This window comes from Polyodon spathula, chromosome 10 (assembly GCF_017654505.1).
Source record: "Polyodon spathula isolate WHYD16114869_AA chromosome 10, ASM1765450v1, whole genome shotgun sequence".
Taxonomy (NCBI): Eukaryota; Metazoa; Chordata; class Actinopteri; order Acipenseriformes; family Polyodontidae; genus Polyodon; species Polyodon spathula.
In genome coordinates, this window is record NC_054543.1 from 48,262,423 (window position 1) to 48,286,255 (window position 23,833).

At 40.9% G+C, this 23,833-nt stretch overlaps 1 protein-coding gene across 1 annotated transcript in view; it reads left to right on the forward strand.

Annotated features, from left to right (window-relative positions):
- Positions 1–1,398: 1,398 nt before the first annotated feature.
- The window catches only part of gli2a (GLI family zinc finger 2a), a 91,791-nt gene continuing 69,356 nt past the window's right edge, over positions 1,399–23,833 (forward strand). Inside the window, exons 1-2 of the mRNA XM_041262558.1 lie at positions 1,399–2,189; positions 21,099–21,244. Of these exons, the coding sequence (XP_041118492.1) occupies positions 21,130–21,244 (115 nt within the window). The 5' untranslated portion in view covers positions 1,399–2,189; positions 21,099–21,129. The remainder of the gene's footprint in view (positions 2,190–21,098; positions 21,245–23,833) is intronic.

A 23,833-nucleotide genomic window follows, 5' to 3' on the forward strand; every position in this document is an offset into this window, starting at 1 on the left:
GTTTAATTGAGTTACTTGAAATGTTCACTTCCAAACGGTTAAGATCATTGAGTTTTTAAGTTTAAGTTTTAGTTCATTTAAAAACTACAGTTTATTCAAAAGCTATACAAATAAATAAATAAAAGCAGGAATATGAACCCCTACCCTGGACTGCATTGCGCTGAAACGCGTTATTGTAACACACTCTCATCCCCTTAGTAAAATCGGGTCAGGAGCTGTTCGTGATAAGCAGCGAGATCATATCCATCGCTTTTAAAAAAACGTGGGTTTTATCTATCTATCTATACACACACTATCTATCTATCTATCTATCTATCTAGCTATAAAATTCAATTGCAATGTTAAGTATTGGTATCCTATTTGTTTCGATACCTTTTCACTGAAGCAATCAAAAATAAAAAAGCTAACATGGACTGCAGACTGACTTCCCAGCGCACGCACCTAAACACCTTTTTGAAATGCAGGGAAAATAGTGACATGTACTATTTAAGTGCTTGAAATCGCTTAATATCGATTAATTTTAAAATTAGAAAATTGTTTCACAGCGGGCTAAATAATTATTAGCCGAGACATTTAAAGTAAGGTGATAATGCTGTATTATTGTTAAGAATACTGTGGGGTGTATCACACATTTCTTCTCTTATTATTATTGTGTGCCACTTTGTTATTAAAATGAAATGAAAGAAGACAGGAGGGTTCCTTGCGCGCTCTGTACAGAGCCTTGAGACTTCCTCCGGAACCTCCCTGTGTGTGTGTGTGTGTGTGTGTGTGTGTGTGTGTGTGTGTGTGTGGTGGGGGTGGGGGGGGGGGGGGGGGGGGGGGGGGGGGTGGTTAGGGTTAGGGTTAGGGTTCTGCTGCACAGTCTGTGCCCACTCGTGTTTAATAGAGACGTGTTTCACAGCTCAAGCCACTAACTGGGCTCCAGATATGAAGCATTTGAAACTCCAAATTATGGTTAAGTCGGCAGAAAAAAAGAAAACAATTCTAAGAGTGTGTTCATTTATGGGGCATATAAAAAACAATTACACTTGTTTAAAAAGTGTGCAAGTTGCACATTGGTTTAAACGGCATTGTATCTTTTAACACAGCTATGTGATGAACACGTTTAGTGAATCCACCGCAGCAGTTTCTTGCTAGTTTGGGAATATTTTCATGTTTGTTTTCTGTTCACGACAGTGGTGCAAATAATACACTAAACTGCAGTTAAACAGATGCACGTGTTTGTGCTTTACTGTATCTTGAAGCAGCAGCATGTGTCACAGTAGGTTACAGAATATATGTTCCTTAGCTGCTGGAAAAGAAGCTTGCAAGTTGCACCTAACTTCACTCCAAGCTGCTTCTTCATGTTCCTTAGCTGCTGGAAAAGAAGCTTGCAAGTTGCACCTAACTTCACTCCAAGCTGCTTCTTCACTGCTGGATTCGAGCAAGCCCGCCCCTCTGCTGTAGCAAATGGCTTGAACTCTGGAGGGGTGGGTGGGTGCGGATTAGATTGAAAACAGGTCGGGCTGCACATTTCTTTCTCACACGCTCTCTACTTCCATTAAAAAGGAGAAAAAAAAGAGCGCGTTCGCCGACAAAACCCGAAAGAAAGAGCCTGTTGGCTGACAAAACCCGAAAGAAAGAGCCTGTTGGCTGACAAAACCCGAAAGAAAGAGCGTGTTGGCTGACAAAACCCGAAAGAAAGAGCGTGTTGGCTGACAAAACCCGAAAGAAAGAGCGTGTTGGCTGACAAAACCCGAAAGAAAGAGCGTGTTGGCTGACAAAGCCCGAAAGAAAGAGCGTGTTGGCTGACAAAACCCGAAAGAAAGAGCGTGTTGGCTGACAAAGCCCGGAGAAGCAGGCGGCGTTTTAAAGGGTGAGAGAACTTTGTCTAATCGCAGTGATGGACCGAGGAAGCACCCAGGCACACGCTACAGCGCTGCAGCTCCGCTCTGAACTTTATGAATGAGCCGCCTTAGGAAGCAAACTTGCATCGAGCTCCTCTCTCATCTTTGTTTTTTAAACAGTGACGTTACCATTTTAGATGGATTTTCTTCGCATACTAAGATGGACATGCATTTTGCTGATTTGTGATTGACAGAGTATTCTGTAAATCTCGATCGCATTATTCGGTGGTAAAGATCGCTCGTGTATCGGATAAAGTGAATAGCGAAGCACTGGGATCTGCAGAATCTTCTTTACATCACCAGGTATAGTTACAGAGTTCCGATTTGATTTCATGATGCATGTGTCTGTGCTTTCCTTGTATGTACTGTTACTTCATTAATGTGTTAGTGTGGGACAGTAATTGACCGCCGTGCTTTTGAAGTTAATTTGAAATATTAGGCTGCCTCTTAAAAGTTTTGGAAGATAGTTTCGCTGTCAAAGCTATTGGATCTGTTTTGAAACGTGCAGTCCAGTCCGCTTTCATAATAATACAGGTAGCAAGCAGGCTTGGGTAGATCACATGTACAGCCGCGATTGTTTGAAACACTGCCACTCACAATAACAACTACCGGTACACAGTTAATGGTTTGGTGGTTTTAAATGAATAATTTAAACACGTGTTTTTGGAGCTCGACACCAGCCATTTTCGCTTCGTTTCGTTTTGTTTGCGTGCAAAAGGGCCGTAGTATTATTACTTTCTGAAGTTTACATTTGACCTTTCAACTTCTTTGGCACTGGAATCCCAAAAATGCTGCCTTTGCAACTGGATCCATATGTGAAGAGATTTCGATCAAAAACGTCCAGGGAGCCAATCTCATTAGCTACTTGGAGACCACGAAAGTGTCCAAAGTGATCGTCTGATCACGAAAAAAGAAAACACGACACACAGTAATTGCTGCAATTAGCTTCTACATCCTGCATTTCGCCAAATTGGTTTTTTTTTTGTATTATTGTTATTTCTCCTTTCATCGACACCTGAACGATTGTGAAGCTTATTTCTGGTGCAAATGCATCCTCACTCATCCACATCTGTTTGAAAGGGTATATGTACCCGTGAGCTACACTTGTGTTTTATGATTTTTACAATTTTAAGATAAATGTACTAATATGTTGTAAACATTTTCTGGTCGAGGGAGTGCTTTTGGCAAAACTGCAGTCAAATAACATGCGGCGCCTACACTAGACTGCAGATTTAGCGAAATGATGCGTTCTTGAACATAACAAAGCACTTATCTCGCTTTTTACATCTTGGTATGCCTTGTTCAGATCATCTCTCCAGTAGTTGAGTGGATGTCATGAGAATCCTTTTAATTCACCAACTTTGTTTTGCTGAAATACAGTTTATCTAATTGAAAAGCAACTTTTATTCCTGGTTTTCAACAAAACAAAACAGCAGCAACAACTACATTTCATCCAGGCTTGAGTTGATTTGAAGTTTTGCTGTGTAATATGTTACGTGGTGTTTGATTTTTAATTTAATAATTTGTGTGTGTGTGCGTGTGCGTGTGTTTATTTCTCAAGATTGTGGTGTTTATGCAATAGAACATTACATTTGTTGAAAACAAAATACTACATAAGAAATAGAATAATTATGTCTCAAGTATGTCAAATAAAAACTGCCCGCTAAATCTTTGAATGTCAGAAGCTAGTTCTGTAATCGTTGGAAGTGTGTGGGATTGCCAGTGGTTAGCTGTTTATTCACTCTCACAATTACTCAAATTATTTATGCTTTCTGTGCTGCCTAAGCCCTGCCATGTTTACTAGTTTTTTGTTTTCTCAAAACATTTTAATGAATTGTAATGATCACTGTAAAGTAACTCAGAGCGCTAGCTTGTTACCATATCTACATCCACCGTGCTCTCTTATGCATTGCAAAATAACGTTGAACACACGTGTATATTTTAATATGAATGCTCAGAATGCTGTCAGGGGGTGCAGAGGGAGTTACATTTTCTTTACACCAATAATCACAAACCTAAAGCATTCACTACTAAGTTTTTTTTTTTTTTTTTTTTAATTTAAAAAAAAAAACTTATCTAAGAGTATGTAAAAATACATTTTAAAAACATGAAACTGCAGCAAAATTCTTTTCACAAAAAAAATGTGCTAAAGAATGTTGATGTAAAGAGTTTTTTTTTTTTTTTTTTTTTTTAATGTGTGTGCCTGATCTGAATCATTAGCATAAGAAAAAAAAAGTTTAATGCATTTCCTATTGTGCTGAATGAAGAGTTCCAGCAGTCAGGCAGAAGAGACTGAAAAGATGTTAAGAAATGATGGCCTATTCAGATTATTCAGTGGCCCAAAGCTCTGGTCCTGAGACTCTGGGCTCTGTGATCAGGACGCCACTTTCATCCGCCTACCCCTCATTCTGCTGCGCTTTTCACACAGTCCCCTTCTCTGTCAGGTTTTATTGATTGGGTTTTCTACTCTGGGTATTGTAGAAAATGTAATGACCCACACTCAGTAAAAAAAAAAAAAAAAAAAAGGTGTCAGAAAACTCTGAAACGCCAAAGAAACGAGTCGCGCAGCGGGAGCCTTTGGGAAACTACAAATGGAGGCAGAGTACAAACTCCCCACTGGGTCAATTCAAAAAGTTAGAGGAAGAACTGAACTGCTTTACCATACATGACTGAGTTCAGTACCAATTAAGCTTTGTCTCATAAACTGCAAGTGATGGACTCCTCCCAAAGACGCCCTCCCTTTGCCAGATCCAAATTTGGCTTTGCTGTCAGATTGAACACTGAACTAGTCACCCGTTTTTGTAATATGTGCCGCCAAGTTTATAGGCGATTAGCAGTTTGCCTGTATAAGTTAGTTATTTTCTAGTGCAACTTCTGGAAAAGATATAGCAATCGCAAGCCAAGCAGTTTAACAAGGACTGACTCCCGTATCAGAGTGCAGTGCTGTGATTCACAGCCGCAGTATTGCAATGCATTTCACTCATTCTCAATCTTAGACCCATTTCACCACACAGTTCAGCTGTTTTTAATGTTTGAAATATGTATGCTTACATCTTCAGGCTATGCATTTGATATTCTCTGAAACCCTGCAATTAAGATCACTTATTTTTATTTCATTTCTGCTGACATTTACAGTTTTGTTAATCCTTCCTCTGTAATTGAAAGCCTAACTAGAACAGCGTTGGGACTATTTGCGTCTGACAGCTCGCTCTTGTTAACTATTTGTTTAGCCTCTTCTGGCCTCCGTCACTGACAGCCTGTTAAACAACCGCCAGTCCTGCCTTAAACAACCATCAACTAAACACAGAGCGACAGTCAGTTTAACCAGCTAAAGTCAACATGTTAGGTTGTAATAAGCGCTTCTCAAGTACAGCAAACACCCTCACCCCCTCGCCCTAATTCACTGCATTACAGGATTTTGTTTAGAATCGGAATAGACCATTTTCTCCATATTGTGGTGACACAGAGATTGTTGAGAAACCGCAAAAGCAGTTTCTTAAATATTGCAACCCCTTTGTGAGAGGAATACCAGACAGCTGTCTGCTGTCCTAATCCTAACACCCCCCACCCTGTCAATGTTTATCATATACGAAATGGGAACATGTCTTTGAAGTCAAAAGTCAAAAATATTGAAGAGGCAGCACGTCCCAGAAAGAAAAGGAAATGCTTGTCTAGAGAGGGTCCCTGTTTAGCGGCTTCTTCTTCCATTGAAATAAATCTGTTCTGTGAGCACGTTGCATGAGAGAGCCTGCATGCAGATAAGTACTGTAGTGTTAAAAGAGCATCATTCTTCAAGTGTGCGATAACGTCACTCTGTGCCACTAACTATACAATATGTCGAGACAGGACCTTTAATCCCCTGTCCATGAAGAACTGTTATGGCAGCTGAAGTACACTTGTGTTGGGTTGAATTGATTGGGACTGAATGGCTATTAGGTGGCTTTCAAAAGGCAGCGATGTCCGAGCTTGTCTTGAGCGCACCAGAAACTAGCTCAGGGAGATGAGAAGTGGGGTCCGCATTCATTTCAAGGGGTGCTCTTTAAAACTGGCCTCCTGTGGTTTGCCTTGCTAGTCAGAAACAATCTCCTCGTTTACACTGCGCATCCCATCCATTCTGTCTGAAGTGTCTGAGGTGAAGCAGAAGCGCTTCGCATCCTCTTTGCAACTTCTTTCTGGATAATAACAATTTATGTTTCTTTATTGTGAGCAAAATAAAGTGAAAATGAAATCCATTGTGCAGTGCATGAGCTCAGTGCAAATGAGGAAGAAAAAGTATAGAAAGTATAGATGCAGTGAAATGGTAAAAAGCTGCAGATCAGTCACAACCAATTGAAACTGTAACTAATTAAAAATGCCACTGGTACTCAGATTTTGTTCCAGCTGTAATATTATCGAAGTAGGGGTTGGCAGATATTTATTTAAACGATGTGTATTCCAGTCCCATCGAGCCTGTGCGCTGCTGTCTGCCCACAAACTAACAAGAGTTGTAATTACTTGAGTGCCTCACAGAGCTCCAGTGTTTATGCTTTTTCACCCCTCCAGCTACGACCCTGACAATATTTCCTAAAGCACTGTCTGCAACTGCACTTCCTAAATAAACAAGATGCACTTTCCAGTGTCAGTTAGCCAGCACTCTACAAACTGTACTGTTTGAATAATTCAGCGGGTGGGAACCTTACAAATTCTAAACTGATTAAAAAGTAAACCGATTTAAATAAACACACTTATTTTACAGTTTCTACATTCACTGTACTGCTTGTAGTTTACATTTTAAAACAAAATTGGAATAATTCGTATTTTATATTTAAACAGCACTCAAAAAAACATTACCCTCGCAGTATGCATATTCTAAACCTGGCATGAGCCTGGTTATATCCGTCTGTAAACAAGCAGATTTCTGTGCATTAATCAATCAATTGATCGATCTTCATTTGTATATAGCGCCTTTCACAAAATGTGCCTCAAAGCATTGAACAAAGGAACAAAAATATATTTAAGAAATACAGAAATGAAAGTACTTAAAGCAATACAAACAAGTAATAAATACAAAAGTACAAATAAGTGAATAAATAAATTAATAGTTAAAAGCATTAAAAACAAGTAATGAAAACACACACACACCTATATATACATATATATCAAATTTACAGGACTGTGAACATTGTCATAAAAGCAAGTTTTCAGTCTTACTTTAAAAACAGCAACAGAGGGAGCCTCCCTCAGATGGTGGCAAGCCACTCCACAGTTTAGAGGCTCTGTAAGAGAATGCTCTGCCACCTGCAGTCTGATCTCAGAGACTGACTAGGAGAATCTGGTATAGGGGACAATGGTTATGGAGAGCTTTATTGTGAGGAGCAGAATTTTAAAATCAATCCTGAAATGGACAGCAAGCCGGTGCAGATCTGCCACAACAGGGGTGATGTGTTCATATCCTTTGGTTCTTGTTAAAACTCTGGCCGCAGCATTTTGTTCAAGTTGTAATAGTGAAATAGCACAGCTAGAAACAACGCATTACAGTAATCTATCCTTGATGTTATAAAAGCATGCATTAGTCTCACTGCATCAAACTGAGAGAAAATACATCTAAGTTTAGCAATATTTCGTAATGAAAAAAGGATATCTTAGTGACATTCCTGATGTGTTGCTCAAAGGAAAGATCTTGATCAAAGATAACGCCTACATTTCTCATTTCAGACTTCCAGTTAGAGGGGAGTCCACTAAGAGCAAAGTCAGATAAGTTTATATTACTTAAGGATCCCAAAAGCAGAGGTGTCTTCCTCAGTTCTGACAAACTGAAATCTATTTGACAAGCAAGAACGAAACCAAGACAGGACATTCCCTGACAATCCCACTCAACTTTTGAGGCGTTCAATTCAAACAGAGTGGTCAATGGTGCAAAATGCAGCACTTAAATCTAGTAACGTGAGAACTGAAAGCAAACCCATATCGGAAGATAGCAGTACATCATTTACAACTTTAACAAGGGCTGGTTCAGTGCTGTAGGCATTGCGGAAGCCAAACTGAAATGTCTCATTGATGGTGTTGTGATGGATTGCCCTCCAGTGACACGTTTTCCTTCTTTAAATAAACGCTTTACACACAGGATGCCAAGGAACGCCATAGCGTGTGTTTATTGTTTACAGTATTAAAAAGAAAAACAAACAGAACAAAACCTAACCTGTTCTCAGGCCCTAGCTAAACAGTTCTTTCTCTATCTAATAACGAGGCTAAGCTTGTTCCCTCGTCGTCAAAACCAGTTCACAATCCAAATCATAATTCCAAATACCATTTCCAATAGTTCATTTTTCCAGTCTCACTATAGTCCGCTTGCTCTCCAAACTAAACTCCTACTGTCACCCACACCAAACATACATACATACATATATATATACACACATACATACACACACACACACACACACACACACACACACACACACACACACACACACACACACCCTTTTTAAACTTAACTAATTAATCCACTAATTAGTCTATTGACTAAACCTGGAGTTGGTCCTGACTCCAGTAATCACTACTGGGTCCTATTGCCCCCCAAGTATAGTCTCTACTAAACACAACATTTTTATTTTAAACCAGGCTTAATTACATATAGTTTTCCTTATTTAACACAGTATTATCAATTAATTAACCCATCTTTAGTTTTTATCTCAAACACTTCACATTAAATACTTTGTTTACCAACCAGTTTGTTTACATTGTCTTTTAACCAACCAATCCCTTACAGTGTATGCTACAAGAAATGTGTTAAGTTGATGAGCCACCACTTTCTCTAAAACTGTGGATAGGAATGGGAGATAGAAACAGTCCTGAAATTATTAAGAACTGTGGGGCCTAGGCCAGTTAGACGAAGTAATGGGTTAATAACAGCAACCTTGAAGGAGCTGAGGACAATACTAGACAACAGTGAGCTGTCAATGATACTTAGAGCTGCAGTGTTACGCTTAGCAAATACCTCCTTGAACAGTGTAGTTGGAATAGGGTCTAAAATACAGGTAGTGGATTGCATGTTCATCATTAGATTCGTAAGATCCTGCAAGCTTATCCGAGAAAAAGTGTCAAAGTGTCAAAGACTTGTTCTGATCTTGGAGCATCAAGTAAGTGTGGTTCGTTGTTGCTATTTTGTGACACATCCTGTTTAATGGTGGTATTGAGTACCTGATTGCGAATGTCAGCAGTTTTTTGTTAAAGTGATTCATGAAATCGTCACAGGCAAAAGAGGGCACTCAGACTGGATTAGTTAATTTAGCTAGAGAGTCAAACATAACTCTGGGATTATTCAAATTATTATCTATAAGATTTGAGTAGTTGGCTGATCGGGCAGAAGATTTGGTAATTTGGTGTCTCTCCATCTGTGTTCTGATGCACGACACACATGTTTAAGTGCGCGAGTTGTCTCTCACTAAACCAGGGGGAGAATCTTTTAAAAGCCATTTTGTGTTTTTTAAACAACTCTACCAAATCTAATGCACTAGAAAGAGTGGCAGTGAAACCATCTACCAGGTCTTCAGCAAATCCTGCTTGTGGGAGAGTTGAAGCAGAAAAAGCTTCTGAGAACAACTCGTGGTTGATGAATTCTAAGAGTTATTATAATTAATATATTTAGAATTATAAAAGTTTTAATATAGCATGTGGGGTGCTTGATAGGACCAAGTGGTCAGAGAAAGTGAGATCTGTAATTAAAATGTTTTGTACATCTAAGCCATGAGATATGACCAAATCCAGTGTATGGCTGTGCTCATGGTTAAGGCTGGTAATATGCTGTGTAAATCCCACTGACTCCAATAGTGATATCAAAGTTCTGGAAAGAGAATCCTGACCCACATCCACATGTATCCCCTACCAGCAAAATCCTATCATGCTTAACAATCAATGATGATAACAAATCTCCGAATTCAGAAATGAAAAGGGAATTAGGTCTTGTTGGCCGATAGAGAACTACAATGTAGAAAGGCAGTGGACTACTGAGCTTCCCTGCAGGGAAAGGGAAGCACTGCTGGAACAAGAGAAGGCTGGGAAAGGGAAGCACTGCTGGGACAAGAGAGGCTGGGAAAGGGAAGCACTGCTGGAACAAGAGAGGGCTACAGGTGGATGGAAGGCAGGCCTCAGCCACTGAGCTTTCCTGCTTGTCATTTCTGCCCCAACGAGAGATTCGCGGGGCAGTCAGGCCGTGAGATTGCCTGTTTCCACCGTTCAAATGAGTTGTAGATAGCACTGCTGGACTCTCAGGTGCTGTAAGTCACCTTTGTGCCGATTCAAGTCTCAATTTTTATTTCTGATCGCATGATGTCCCTTTAAAGTTATTTTGAGCCAACTCCATTTTTTTAATCGCACACTAGTGTAAATGTTGATTTAACACATGATCACTTTTACTATTTCTCTGTAACTTGAATGCGTTTTTGTTTCACTGATAGCAGTGTACAAAATGAAGAAACTTAACTTCATTAAAAAAAAAAGTGAGTGAAGTTAAATGTATTTAATTAAATTGTACTTAAGAGAAAACTATTATTTGCAAAACAGGTAATCACATTTTGGCAAATAATGATCTAAACAAAAACTAACAGTCATGGTAACATTAGAATTGTACAGTATAATCTTGTCAAAGGCAGTTATATATATATATATATATATATATATATATATATATATATATATATATATATATATATATAGATAGATAGATAGATAGATAGATAGACAGACAGATAGATAGATACACACACACACATTTTAATCTCATAACTGGAATCGCAATATATATAGATACACACACGCACACGTTTTATTCTCATAACCACTGCCTAACCGGAGTCACAGAGAAGTCTTAGTGGTGACTGTTAATCAGCAGGCTGTCGTCTTTTCAACCACATCTTGAAAATCTCTGGAAGATTTCAGATGTGGGTGGCATGCTCTCAATTTCAGTGGAAACCCAAATAGTGATGCACAAGACAATTGTTCCATTATTTAATCTCCTGTCTTCATTTCTCCTAGCAGTGAACTTTCGTAGAGTAGGTGGGTGGGTTTTTTCTGTTGGTGTTTAGTTGAATTACACAGCAGTGCCCATTCGCAGTTTAGCTGTCTTTTTATTTCTATTTACAGAACGACGTTGATGCTACAGGTGCGTAAGTTTACATTTTAGTTTGATACTAAGAGACGTGTGCTAGTCTTCCCAAGGGGCTGCTTTTTAAATGGGAAATTCTGATTCTCTGACAGGCTAGTGTATCCTTGGCAACCTTTTTAAATTATATACCGAGGAAGTACTGCAACATAAATCCATTTTACTTTTGTAACTTCTGGGGGGAAAAAACAGTTAATTCAAACCATAATAGCTGTACTCAAAATGACACTGAAATCAGAAAAACTAAATGTGTTCGTCTTTGTGAAAGTTAATTATCAGTGGGGCAAACCACAGTAACATAACCCTTGTATCATATGACCTATTTTAAGCTGCCCTTTCATGTTTCTACAAAAGTCTGTTTTGACTATACTGAATTGTACTTTTTGGGTGGGGTATGTTACTCATTATATTCATACATTATGATGAAATTGAAAAGCAGGGAGCTGAAGCCAGACCACAGACTCCTTACTGACAGACTTGAAGACGAGCCTAACATGTGGTACTCAAGCCCCATATGTTAGTCTTTGGCACGCAGCCCCTCCATCCATCCGAAGGGCTGCCTGCGTAGACAATGCAATGAGTCAGTTCTCTGACAAAACCCCTTCTAGTTCTTCCACTCCTCCTTGCAATGAAGCAGCTCATACAAGCTGGGGTTGCAGTCTTCATTCTCCAATCGATCAGTTTCTCCTGCTTAGAACTCAAACCGAAAACGTCCGCTTCTATTAGTAATTCTTTTAAAGTAAATTAAAGTCAGCTGCTAGTTGACAGTTTAGAGTGGAAAACATGAGTTAAGGATGAGGACGTTATTTATTTATTTATTCTTTTTTTTAAATAACTTTGGAATTGGCAATTATTTTAGCCCCGATTTTCTTCCAGTTTGGAACGCTCAGTTATTATTATTCAGCCCAGCTCACCACTGCAACCCCGACTCGGGAGAGACGAAGATGAGAGCTCGCGTCCTCCGAAACGAGTGCCATCAGCCTCTGCAGGCCTGCCATGCAGCCACCTCAGAGCTGCAGCGTTGGAGGATCACGCAGCTCTGGATCGCTTACAGGTAGACCCACAGGCGCCCAGCCTGCCACGAGGGCCACTGGTGCATGGTGAGCTGAGGACTCCCCAGCTGACCTAAGCCTTCCTCGTCCGGGCGGCGCTTGGCCAATTGTGCGCCGCCCCCTGGGATTCGAACCAGCGATCTCCAGGCTATAGGGTGCATCCTGCACTGGAAATTAAATCTTTTAAAGCAATCACTTTTGCAACAACACGTTTACATGCAAATATACTGCAAAACATACTGGAAAAAGTGCTTCATTAAAAGGAGGGGTTTAGCGGTAAAAAAAATCAATAAATAAAAGATCAGTACCCTTTTGTCATGAAGCTGTGAGTCTATTTGCAATTTGTTGATGAATTGCTAAACACCCATGTGCATTGTATCCCTCGGGGGCTATCAATTACTTAAGACTCAAAACGGTGTTTAGGCAGACCAACCCCCTACCCCTACCCCCCCCCACTTATCTATACCAACTTCACACTATCTGACTAGACCTTTATTAATGCGATCTTTCATGCTGATCTGATTTCACAGGAAACAATGCAAAGGAGTTGACTCACCGTGACTCACCGGTGCACTTCATTACAGGTATACAGATGCTGCGAACCAGCCTTACTCTAGCCAGACAGTGTCAAGGGCTCTCAGTGAATATAACCAAGCAGCTCTTTCCATTGGATGGATCATACCGCTGTTGCTAGTTGCCAAGAAAGTCGTAAGCCCATATTTATAAGTTTGAGTCTTGGTTCTTCCTACATATAAATCAGTTATATATCCCAGACCTTAACTTGGCTATTCGCACTGGGATGTGTGAGACAGTAACACAGATTACTTCACCTCCAGTAGCTTCAATACTACAATTCCAGTATGCCAGTCATCCATTGGTTTCAGACATTGGTTCAACAACTTAAAAATAAATGTATATTATAAGTTGTATAATATTTTCTGGCCACCATTTTAGGGTATGTGCACTGCTTAATAACAGTATGGGATGTGTGTAAGTACACACTATATCTATTTAGCTGATTCCTTTCCAACAATTTATTTGGCGAGCTCTGAAGACAATTATTGCACAGGTTTACTCAGAGACGGGGGGAAACTGTGAACTTAACATCTGTTTGACATTCACAGTGCAGCCCAAGGAGATCACCCACTTACTTACAGGGGGTGCGCTCAGAACCAAAGGACTGTCTCCTCCAACCAAGCACAGCCTGCAAGCTTCTCCTGCCTGCTCATCTGAAAAGTCTCCTGTTCTGTCTTCTCTCTTACTCTCTCATTTGGGGAGTGGGGTGTCTAAGCTGCACACTTTCTTAAAGTCTGGATATACTGTACTGCTCTGGTTTTCTCTTTTTAAAACAGCCACCAACCAAACGAAACAAACAGAAAGTATCACTCTTTGTTAAACAAACAATCACAAAACCAGAACTGTATTGTGCATTGCCAAGTTTAGAAGTTTATTACTAATGCCACACCACTGACTAAGTATGCGATAGTTTTTGTTTATAGCAATGTTGTAATTCCTTAGAAATAAAAAACTCATGACGGCTTCTCAAAAAAACTATCAAAAACGTCTTGAGTTTAGTTGGCAGGTAAAGTCAGCATGAGTCAGTCCTCACCTCTGACATGCCCTCACCCCCTTCCTGGAATTTTACTCTTGATGACGAGAAGAGACGTGATAAAGAAGCTGCTCTTTTTAATGCCCTCTCTGTCAGTTTACCCGCTTACTGCTGGACTTTTTAAAAGTGGCTGTGAGAAAGGTACAGCAGTCAGGTAACAAACAGTACTCCTAGATGCACAGCAATAATAACTGCTCCATACACATTCTTGTGTGCATACGGTATAGACAGGTCATAACCATTTGGAAACCAATGCTGCAGAAACTTAAAAAATAAAATAATAAAAGAAATATATTCTGCAGCATGAAAGTTTTTCATAACCCTTCAAGAAGAAGTCTACATTGGGCTGTCCACAGTGATGGCCCCCCCTTACTTCAGAGCAGCTGCACTTTGTCTGTATGAACGGGTTGCTTTAACACAGGAAATGGGTTGGCCTGTGGGCTTGCTGAATAACTCTGCACTCCCACAGTCATAGCATCCTGAGGGGACAGTGACGGGGAATATCATAGGCAGACAGCAGTCCACCTGCAAATTAAACAGCAGCGACCCCACCCATTTCCACTGTGTGGAGTGAGTAATGCTTATTAACCAGAACCCCCGCCAAGTTATTCCACTTAGTACCTAATGAAGGGTCCCATTGTTGGCTGAAGCACACGCACTGCTTTGGGTGTCTGATATACAATGGATTTTAATAACAGGTCCAGTTAGTGACTTTTAGGCACAGTTCACTACAAACAGTGGACATGCAGGATTTATATCATGCAGCCCCCTAACAAAACGTTTGCCTTGTGTGTGGCTAGTTAGTCTTGTTTGGATGATAGAGAATCTGATAACTGTTGTAGCCTGTTCACAGTACCTTACTAACGCATGACCGCCTCGTGTGAAACTCACAATTAGAGTGAATGGTGATCACGTGGGTTAAACACACATTATTCATGTGGTGTGAATAGGGTTTTTTTTTTTTTTGATGCTCCAGAAATTAGGTACAAAGGACATGAAGATTTTGGGTCCATTGAATTCTGGGATTTCCACTAAACTGCCGTCATTGTTTTATAATGCTTAATCCCTGGAGGCTCGAGCTGAACTTTAAATGAACTTTGTGTCTATTTTGTTTTTGTTTTTTGGAATGCTAATAAAAGAACATAAAACACAGACCAGAATTCCAGTGGAAGTGATAATGATAGGGCACCGTGATACGCGGGGTTTCTTCAGTTTACATCCACCGCCATTGACATGGGTTGAACAGACTGCACTGTCTTTGCAATGATCTTATATAACTGTTACAGGTGGGTTTTAGACTTGGAGCCAACAAGGCAGACTCGAAAGGTAAGATTTTGCTTGTTAAACTTATCAGTCAGTGATCCAAAACACTGGGTTTCTTGCCTTTTGTTGTATTTTAAAGTGATTTGCTGCAGTCAGCTGCCTATTCCTTTCTGCGTTAACATTTTGGCCACTGCATGAGAGAATGAGCTCATCCCTGCACCATCCAAATCTTTGCAACACAAGCTGCTCTAATAAAGAAGAATGTCTGATGATGGTACAGCGATTGTGGCATGTGTGTGTCTGGGGGGTGTGGTGCTGGTGGTTAGATGATCCTGATTGGTGGTTAGTAGCGAGGGTGAAACTTCACCTGTGGGTGGAGCTGCACTGACCAAAGAAAATACCCCAGGATCACAAAGATCTTCAGAATGGATCTCTCTTTGCATTGTTCAGTCAGCAAGGTCAGCTATGGCACAGCAGTGGAGGCAGCAGCCTGGTAACACAGCTCAGAGGACAGCTCTGTATGTGTTGTGAATACAGCCCTGTATATGTTATGAGCAGAGCCCAGTATGTGTTGTGAATAAAGACCTGTATGTGTTGTGAATACAGCCCTATATGTGTTGTGAGTAGAGCCCTGTATGTATTGTGAGTAGAGACCTGTATGTGTTGTGAGTAGAGTCCTGTATGTATTGTGAGTAGAGACCTGTATGTGTTGTGAGTAGAGTCCTGTATGTATTGTGAATTGAGCCCTGTATGTATTGTGAGTAGAGCCCTGTATGTATTGTGAGTAGAGCCCTGTATATATTGTGAATACAGCCCTGTATATATTGTGAATACAGCCCTATATGTATTGTGAATACAGCCCTGTATGTGTTGAGTTTCCCACTTGTTTAGTAGCGGTACAGATAATTCCTCTCACACCTGTCACTTACTACAATAAAGCAGTGGGATAACTAAAAAGAACCGAAGCTAATACTTCATAAACTCATATCCTTGGTGATTTCACGCCGTCTTTGTAACTTCACTCTCCAAAACATAGTCATAGTTAATCATCCAGAAATGCCCGTTTGATTTGCCAAAGAAAACAATTTTAAAAGTTGTAAAGAGAGAATTTTGAAAGTATTTATGAAATGCATTGCTGCATTGCCCTAATGTGTGGCTAGCATGAAAACACCTGCCTCTGATTTCATCAATGCTTCAGTATCTCAGTTTGAGAAACACAAGTGTAAGAAGACTGCTGGGAGAGAAAGGCTTGATGTATGTGCCCATGTGCATGTCCATGCAGAGCTGATTCTTACCATCACAATGAGACCTGGCTGGCTTCATCCCCACTTTTGTGTCTGATCCTGTGTTTCAAGATGTGTTTTCAGTCTACTGTACTGTGCAAAAGCTTATTTATTTGTGATTTTGGAGGGAGAGAGAAAGAGATGCATTTTTCAGTCTAAACCTACTGTAAAACACTTTGGGGGGAAAAAAAATCAGACACCCAAACCATTTTTACAGAGTAGTGTCACTATAGCTGAGACTCAATCCTGCTGATTGTTTAGTTACCAGATCCACCATGAGTCGGTGTTGCCATCAGCAACTTTACCCTATAGTGCTTTGGTTTGTATGTGTGCGTGTGGATTGTTAATCATAATTGTTTTTAATTACAATATCTGTAAAAGCAATGGAGGACATACATAGACTATTCGAACCAGACAGGACACACTCTTAAACTGAATATTTCATCATTAGCAACTGGGGGAACATCGTGACTCAGTATACAGAGTGTGTCACAAACAGCGCATTATTTATCTTAAGGAATCTCTGGGGTATTTGTTTTTCCAGGGTGAAGTGAATCATTATTTGCTTGATGTGCTGCTCTTCATCACGTGAGCTGGACTCTGCTCTCACTTGCGGACGCTGCACCCTTGGCAGCTGCTTTTGACTTGTGTGCAGGAGTCCCCTCTTGTCGGTTATTTGCTTTCGTCGCTGCCATCTGTTAATCTAGCTCTCGACACCTGTACTGTCCCATCAGTCCCCAGCCTCCTTGTCACAGTGCGGGCACTGAAGGAACAGCCTGCAAGATCTGCACCTGTGTCCTCTCCTTACACTCGGAACAAGGGGGTGTTGTTGGGTTTGAGGGAGTCTTGTTACTCTGCTTGCACTGCTTAGAAGCCAGATCTGACAGAGACATGTGACCCTCCCTTAACTGCCCTTTTTATGTTCCCATACCTATTTGCTCAATGTCACATATATTGGACAATAGGCAGCAAAGGGTTAAGATATTAAGAGTGTCTTTATAAACAAGTTACAAAGTGGCTCTTTCTGGTAAATGTAACCCTCTCATTTGAAGAAATTACCTGTGTGTAATGTATTGTACTTATTAGGCAAATCAAAGAATTCCGCTGGTAACAGGAGGTTCTGTTGGTGTTTTTAGCTGGGGGGGTGCTCCTGTGATCAGTGTGATTTCTGGAGTTCTGTTGGTGTTTTTAGCTGGGGGATGCAGTCCTGTGATCAGTGTGATTTCTGGAGTTTTGTTGGTGTTTTTAGCTGGGGGATGCAGTCCTGTGATCAGTGTGATTTCTGGAGTTCTGTTGGTGTTTTTAGCTGGGGGATGCAGTCCTGTGATCAGTGTGATTTCTGGAGTTCTGTTGGTGTTTTTAGCTGGGGGATGCAGTCCTGTGATCAGTGTGATTTCTGGAGTTTTGTTGGTGTTTTTAGCTGGGGGGGGATGGAATCCTGTGATCAGTGAGATTCCTGGAGTTCTGAGTCACTCACACAAGGTGAAGGTCACGGTCGTGGTGAGGAAAACAAAACTTAACCAAACCTTTTTCATACGCCTCAGTCTTACAAGACACATCATTTGTGAGGCAAATGTGTACAACTCAGGGATGGAAATAAGACTCCCATTCACTGCATAGCAGTTTCACCCATTCCAGGTTTTACTATGACTGTGTAGGGAACATGCGGAGTGTGTCTTATTGAACTCATAGCACAAGCAGGATTAGATCAAACCGCTATGGAATGGGAGTCGTATTTCCATCCCTGCCACTATTTAAATAGCTGATACAGACCATGTTTCCAACCCAATTTCTTTGCATCAGTTTATCACAAAACCTCCAGTTAGGTACCAGTGACATAATGGGGAGACCTTCACTCTTGGCTGAGGAGATCCAAACAGATGCCTTCTAGCCCTGTTAGCTACCCACTTCTAATCGGCTTACCTTGGCATAGATACAGACAACTGGCATCACGGGCAGGGCATCAAGACTGAGCCTCATCTGCACGTCTACAGGCAGACATTCTGCATGAAATACAATTGCTTTGATCATTCTTTAAATAGTGTCTTTACATAAAAATAAAAAAACGTGAAAAATACAAAACAAATTCAGATCGATAACATGGTAATATACCAAAGTCAAAAAGACTCTGAAAATAAAGTGTGTGTGCGTGTGTGTGTGTGTGTGTGTGTGTGTGTGTGTGTGTGTGTGTGTGTGTGTGTGTGTGTGTGTATATGTATATATATATATATATAAATATATATATATATATATATACACATACTAACAAAAATGAGCAAGATGGGCCAAATGGCCTCCTCTCGTTTGTAAACTTTCTTATGTTGTAACGAATGACACGCTTGAAGAAGTTGTCATTAGTTGATTTGGCCCATAGCACCGGTACAGACAAATGTAATCGGCAAAAACAAAAACCTGTACTCCGGATCCAGTCCGAACTATTATGTGAATGTAGTCACTTACATGAAAACAAAATTCACGTTCTGCTATTAATTTTTGAGAACAATTAAAAACTTAAAACAATATTTTAATATAATCCCTGGTAAACTGGCCACGTGTAAACAAATCGTGCCGTGGTTCATTTTGTTTTATGAATGATTTATGAACCCCAAAACTCAACGTTTTATTTCACACAAGTTACCTGCGCAGAGGAGTCACGTGTGACCCCAAGAGACAGCTTAGTGCTGAACAACACGGTATAGTACAAAATAACTTTTAAGACTATTAGCAAAGCCAACGAAGCTGTTACAGGTATGTAATTCCTCCATTAAACTGTCAATTGTATACGCAAGAAAACACATTTTGTGCATGACGCTCAAATGTGTTTTTGTTTTTTTTTGTTGTTTGTTTTTTGTTTTTACCCCATCTGATAAAATTATGAGGGAGAAAAAAGTACTGTGCAACGTGTAAACACATTGCTTATTCCATTGATCGGTACGGCAGCTGTGCAACATACATGTCTTCTTAAATCTCAAATGCACACGTCCAGTACTGAGTTGTGGATAAAGCGAGACCTGGCGGCGGATAGGTGAGCTGATTGCTGGTAATGAAGCGCGTGGCACACCTTCGCATTCCAGGTGCAAGTGAGTGATCTCTTCGTGGTGCGAGTTCCTCCCCCAGGTATAGACAGCGCATCACAGGCATAGGGGGTGAGCCAGCGTTGGACGATATCAAACAGCCTCAACATCTCTTCGTGTGCATGCATGATGCTTTTGATAATAAATAAATCGCAAATTGTTAACCCATGAGACAGTTAAATAAATACGCCAATATTTACCTCAACTGTTTATTAGTAATAATAATAATAATAATAATAATAATAAATATATGCTTCCCTTTACTGGTATTACTTGCATTTTGGTAAAACTGTTTTATTGTTTTGAATATATAATATATTGATATATATGATATATATATATATATATATATATATATATATATATATATATATAATATATATATATATATATATATATATATATATATATCACGTTTGCGTGTTTTTTAAGATGTACACAAAAGGTTCATATTATTCCACCCTCTCTTGTGGTAACATTAAAATACACCTTTCGAGCTCAGTACACAAAAGAACACATGTAGCCTATTGCATTCCACTCTCAGCAGGGTTTACAGGTTCAAGTCCAGTTCCTTCTTTCATTCAGTCTTTTAAGCTGCAACCAGACACCTGTTTATTTAGTGTGCGAGAGTTTCTTTTTCTCTGTCCATTCAGACTCTGAAGAGAAAGGGGGATGCAGAATGCCACTCCTGTTGATTGGGTATGTTTACTGAAGCACTGCAGCTGATAAACTTTTTTAAAGTGGGGGCCTTTGCTGTTGCAACAGTTGAGCGCCGATAACATCAGCATCGCTGAACACAGCGTTTCTGATTGGTGGGGTGCTGCAGCACACTGAAAAATTAAAGGAACAAAGGGAAAAGCACAGCGCCTGCATTGAAACTCTGCTTAAAATGTATATACACGGCTAAGCCCTTTCTAAATGAAAAGTAAACGGAGCCATCAACAGAGGGATAACAGCATGAAAAGGCCTGGAGTGATGTTTTCTTTCAAGCAAATACCGCCACTTGTTTGCACTGCTCCGAGACTAACCTTGTAGCTTCCACAAAGTTAAACATACAGACTGCAGCCAACCAATCTTCCATTTCGAATGGCATATAAACATGCTGACAGCTACACCGGGATCAACAGACATGGCCTTATTGGACTATTACCTTAGGGCTGTGTTCCCAGATTCTCGTATTTCCTCCTCCTCTTGCGTCTTCTTCTTCTTCTTCTTCAGGTGTATTTTCATGTAGTCATACCCTCAGGATGGAATTTGTTTATTGTATGAATGTTCAGATGGTTAGGTGAGGTGCTCTTGCAGTAACTATTTGCCTTTATTCTGCATCAGTGTTCTGATGAAATCTCCCTCTGCTGGTGCCAATGAACAGTTACACTTCTGGAACCAGCTCCCCAGTAATGTTGTTGAAGCCGACACCCTGGGATCCTTCAAGAAGCTGCTTGATGAGATTCTGGGATCAATAAGCTACTAACAACCAAACGAGCAAGATGGGCCGAATGGCCTCCTCTCGTTTGTAAACTTTCTAATGTTCTTAACCCTGTGCTGTCTCAGTGGTACTCCAATATACAAAGGACTTCTCTTTAAAACACGTTCAGCTCTCAATGCATTAAACACAAAACCCAGGGGGCTTTTGGCTGAGATCATCTCTTAACCACATTCTTTAGGATGTTAAAAGTATTTATTTTTATTAAAACCATGAAAACAGCTAGCCTGAATGCAATACAGCAATAAAAAGTACATCAATTTTGTAATAAGGCCGTTTTTTTATGCTGTTTTTTTGTGTCTTGTTTAGGTTTGATCTACTGAATCACCACCATCTGAAGATGGAGACTTCGGCTCAAACCGCTAGTGAGACAAAGGAGACCAAGGGCTCAATTATAGAGGGGAACGGCTTCACGGACACTGGCAAGAAATCGTCAGCTTCAGCGATAGCACGAGGTACAACCCCCCTGTTAGGAGCAGGGAATCATCCTCCTCAGTGATAGCACGAGGTACAGATCCCCTGTTAGGAGCAGGGAATCATCCTCCTCAGTGATAGCACGAGGTACAGATCCCCTGTTAGGAGCAGGGAATCATCCTCCTCAGTGATAGCACGAGGTGCAGATCCCCTGTTAGGAGCAGGGAATCATCCTCCTCAGTGATAGCACGAGGTGCAGATCCCCTGTTAGGAGCAGGGAATCATCCTCCTCAGTGATAGCACGAGGTACAGATCCCCTGTTAGGAGCAGGGAATCATCCTCCTCAGTGATAGCACGAGGTACAGATCCCCTGTTAGGAGCAGGGAATCATCCTCCTCAGTGATAGCATGAGGTGCAGATCCCCTGTTAGGAGCAGGGAATCATCCTCCTCAGTGATAGCATGAGGTGCAGATCCCCTGTTAGGAGCAGGGAATCATCCTCCTCAGTGATAGCACGAGGTGCAGATCCCCTGTTAGGAGCAGGGAATCATCCTCCTCAGTGATAGCACGAGGTGCAGATCCCCTGTTAGGAGCAGGGAATCATCCTCCTCAGTGATAGCACGAGGTACAGATCCCCTGTTAGGAGCAGGGAATCATCCTCCTCAGTGATAGCACGAGGTGCAGATCCCCTGTTAGGAGCAGGGAATCATCCTCCTCAGTGATAGCACGAGGTACAGATCCCCTGTTAGGAGCAGGGAATCATCATCCTCAGTGATAGCACGAGGTGCAGATCCCCTGTTAGGAGCAGGGAATGCGACTCTGCCGGGCCGGCAACTCCGGGGAGACATTCATGGGCTTTAAATATATTTAGAGCTAGTCCTAAATCCAATCACTTACTTTGTTTCCAGTAAAAGTTAAACAAGGAGCACTTTACCTTGCAGGGGAACTTGTTGAGAGGATCGGCCAGCAATTACTAGTAAATACGGCCCTTCTAACTAAGCTGCGATTGTACTGATCAGTTATTTAGACTACATTTGAAGCCTGGCAGCTTATTTAAGATGCAAAACACACGTGCGTCAGTACTGTATTACATTTATGGACAACCTTTATGGTGTAGGGGTCATATATAATTAATTGAAAGAATAGCTACTAAAAAATATTCCTGAACCCTTCTTTTTAATATATGTTATACTCAGTAATATGTGCCTCTTCACGGGACTCGTGTTTTTCCAGTATAGGAGTGGAAAGCTCACAAAGCGTGTGAAAGATGTCAGTGAATGTGTGATGAAAGCAGCACATAATGAGTTTTAAAAGCTGGCTCTTACCTCCAGTGTATAGAAGTAATAAATTACTTAAATTAGCTAGCAGTGGAATAGACTGCATCAGAGACGACACAGAGTCCTTCTGAGATCGACAAAGAGGCTGATTGAAAGCTGCCTTTGAAATGGTAATCCGAGTTCTGACATGATGGTGTTTTTATGGTTTAATGAAGAGCTTGGTGGCCTGCCACAATAAAGTAATAGTCATTAATTGTTTATTAAAGCAACGAGTGGAAAGAGACAGCTGTTATTTACAGTGACTGCATTTTATTGAATCGCAACAACTTTATTCACTGGAAATCTGTCTTATGTACTTTAACTAGCAGTTTTTATTGTCAGCTTAAAACTTTTAGTATGAACGTGTGCAGCAAGTTAACATCAGGTAGTGTTATTAAAGCACCTGTTAACTCTTCAGAGTCACTGTCTGCATCCCCAGACCTTTTTTTCTTCGTTCAGACAGGAACGCATTACACAGTATCACATGTTCTGTTCAGCTGGTATAAAGTCAAGCAGTCTGCACTGTAGAGAACATGGGCTGCCCTGGCTTTCATTGTGCAGGCTGGTTAGGGGCTTACAAGTGTTTGGGTTCAAGGAGTGGTTAATAGCAAACATGACCAGCTTCTCATTGTGGAAGTGACCAGCTTCTCATTGTGGTTCTCATTGTGGAAGTGACCAGCTTCTCACTGTGGAAGTGACCAGCTTCTCACTGTGGAAGTGACCAGCTTCTCATTGTGGTTCTCATTGTGGAAGTGACCAGCTTCTCATTGTGGAAGTGACCAGCTTCTCACTGTGGAAGTGACCAGCTTCTCACTGTGGTTCTCATTATGGGAGTGACCAGCTTCTCATTGTAGAAGTGACCAGCTTCTCACTGTGGAAGTGACCAGCTTCTCATTGTGGTTCTCATTGTGGAAGTGACCAGCTTCTCATTGTGGAAGTGACCAGCTTCTCATTGTGGAAGTGACCAGCTTCTCATTGTGGAAGTGACCAGCTTCTCATTGTGGAAGTGACCAGCTTCTCATTGTGTGGTTCTCATTGTGGAAGTGACCAGCTTCTCATTGTAGAAGTGACTAGCTTCTCATTGTGGAAGTGACCAGCTTCTCATTGTGGAAGTGACCAGCTTCTCATTGTGGAAGTGACCAGCTTCTCATTGTGGTTCTCATTGTGGAAGTGACCAGCTTCTCATTGTGGTTCTCATTGTGGAAGTGACCAGCTTCTCATTGTAGAAGTGACTAGCTTCTCATTGTGGAAGTGACCAGCTTCTCATTGTGGAAGTGACCAGCTTCTCATTGTGGAAGTGACCAGCTTCTCATTG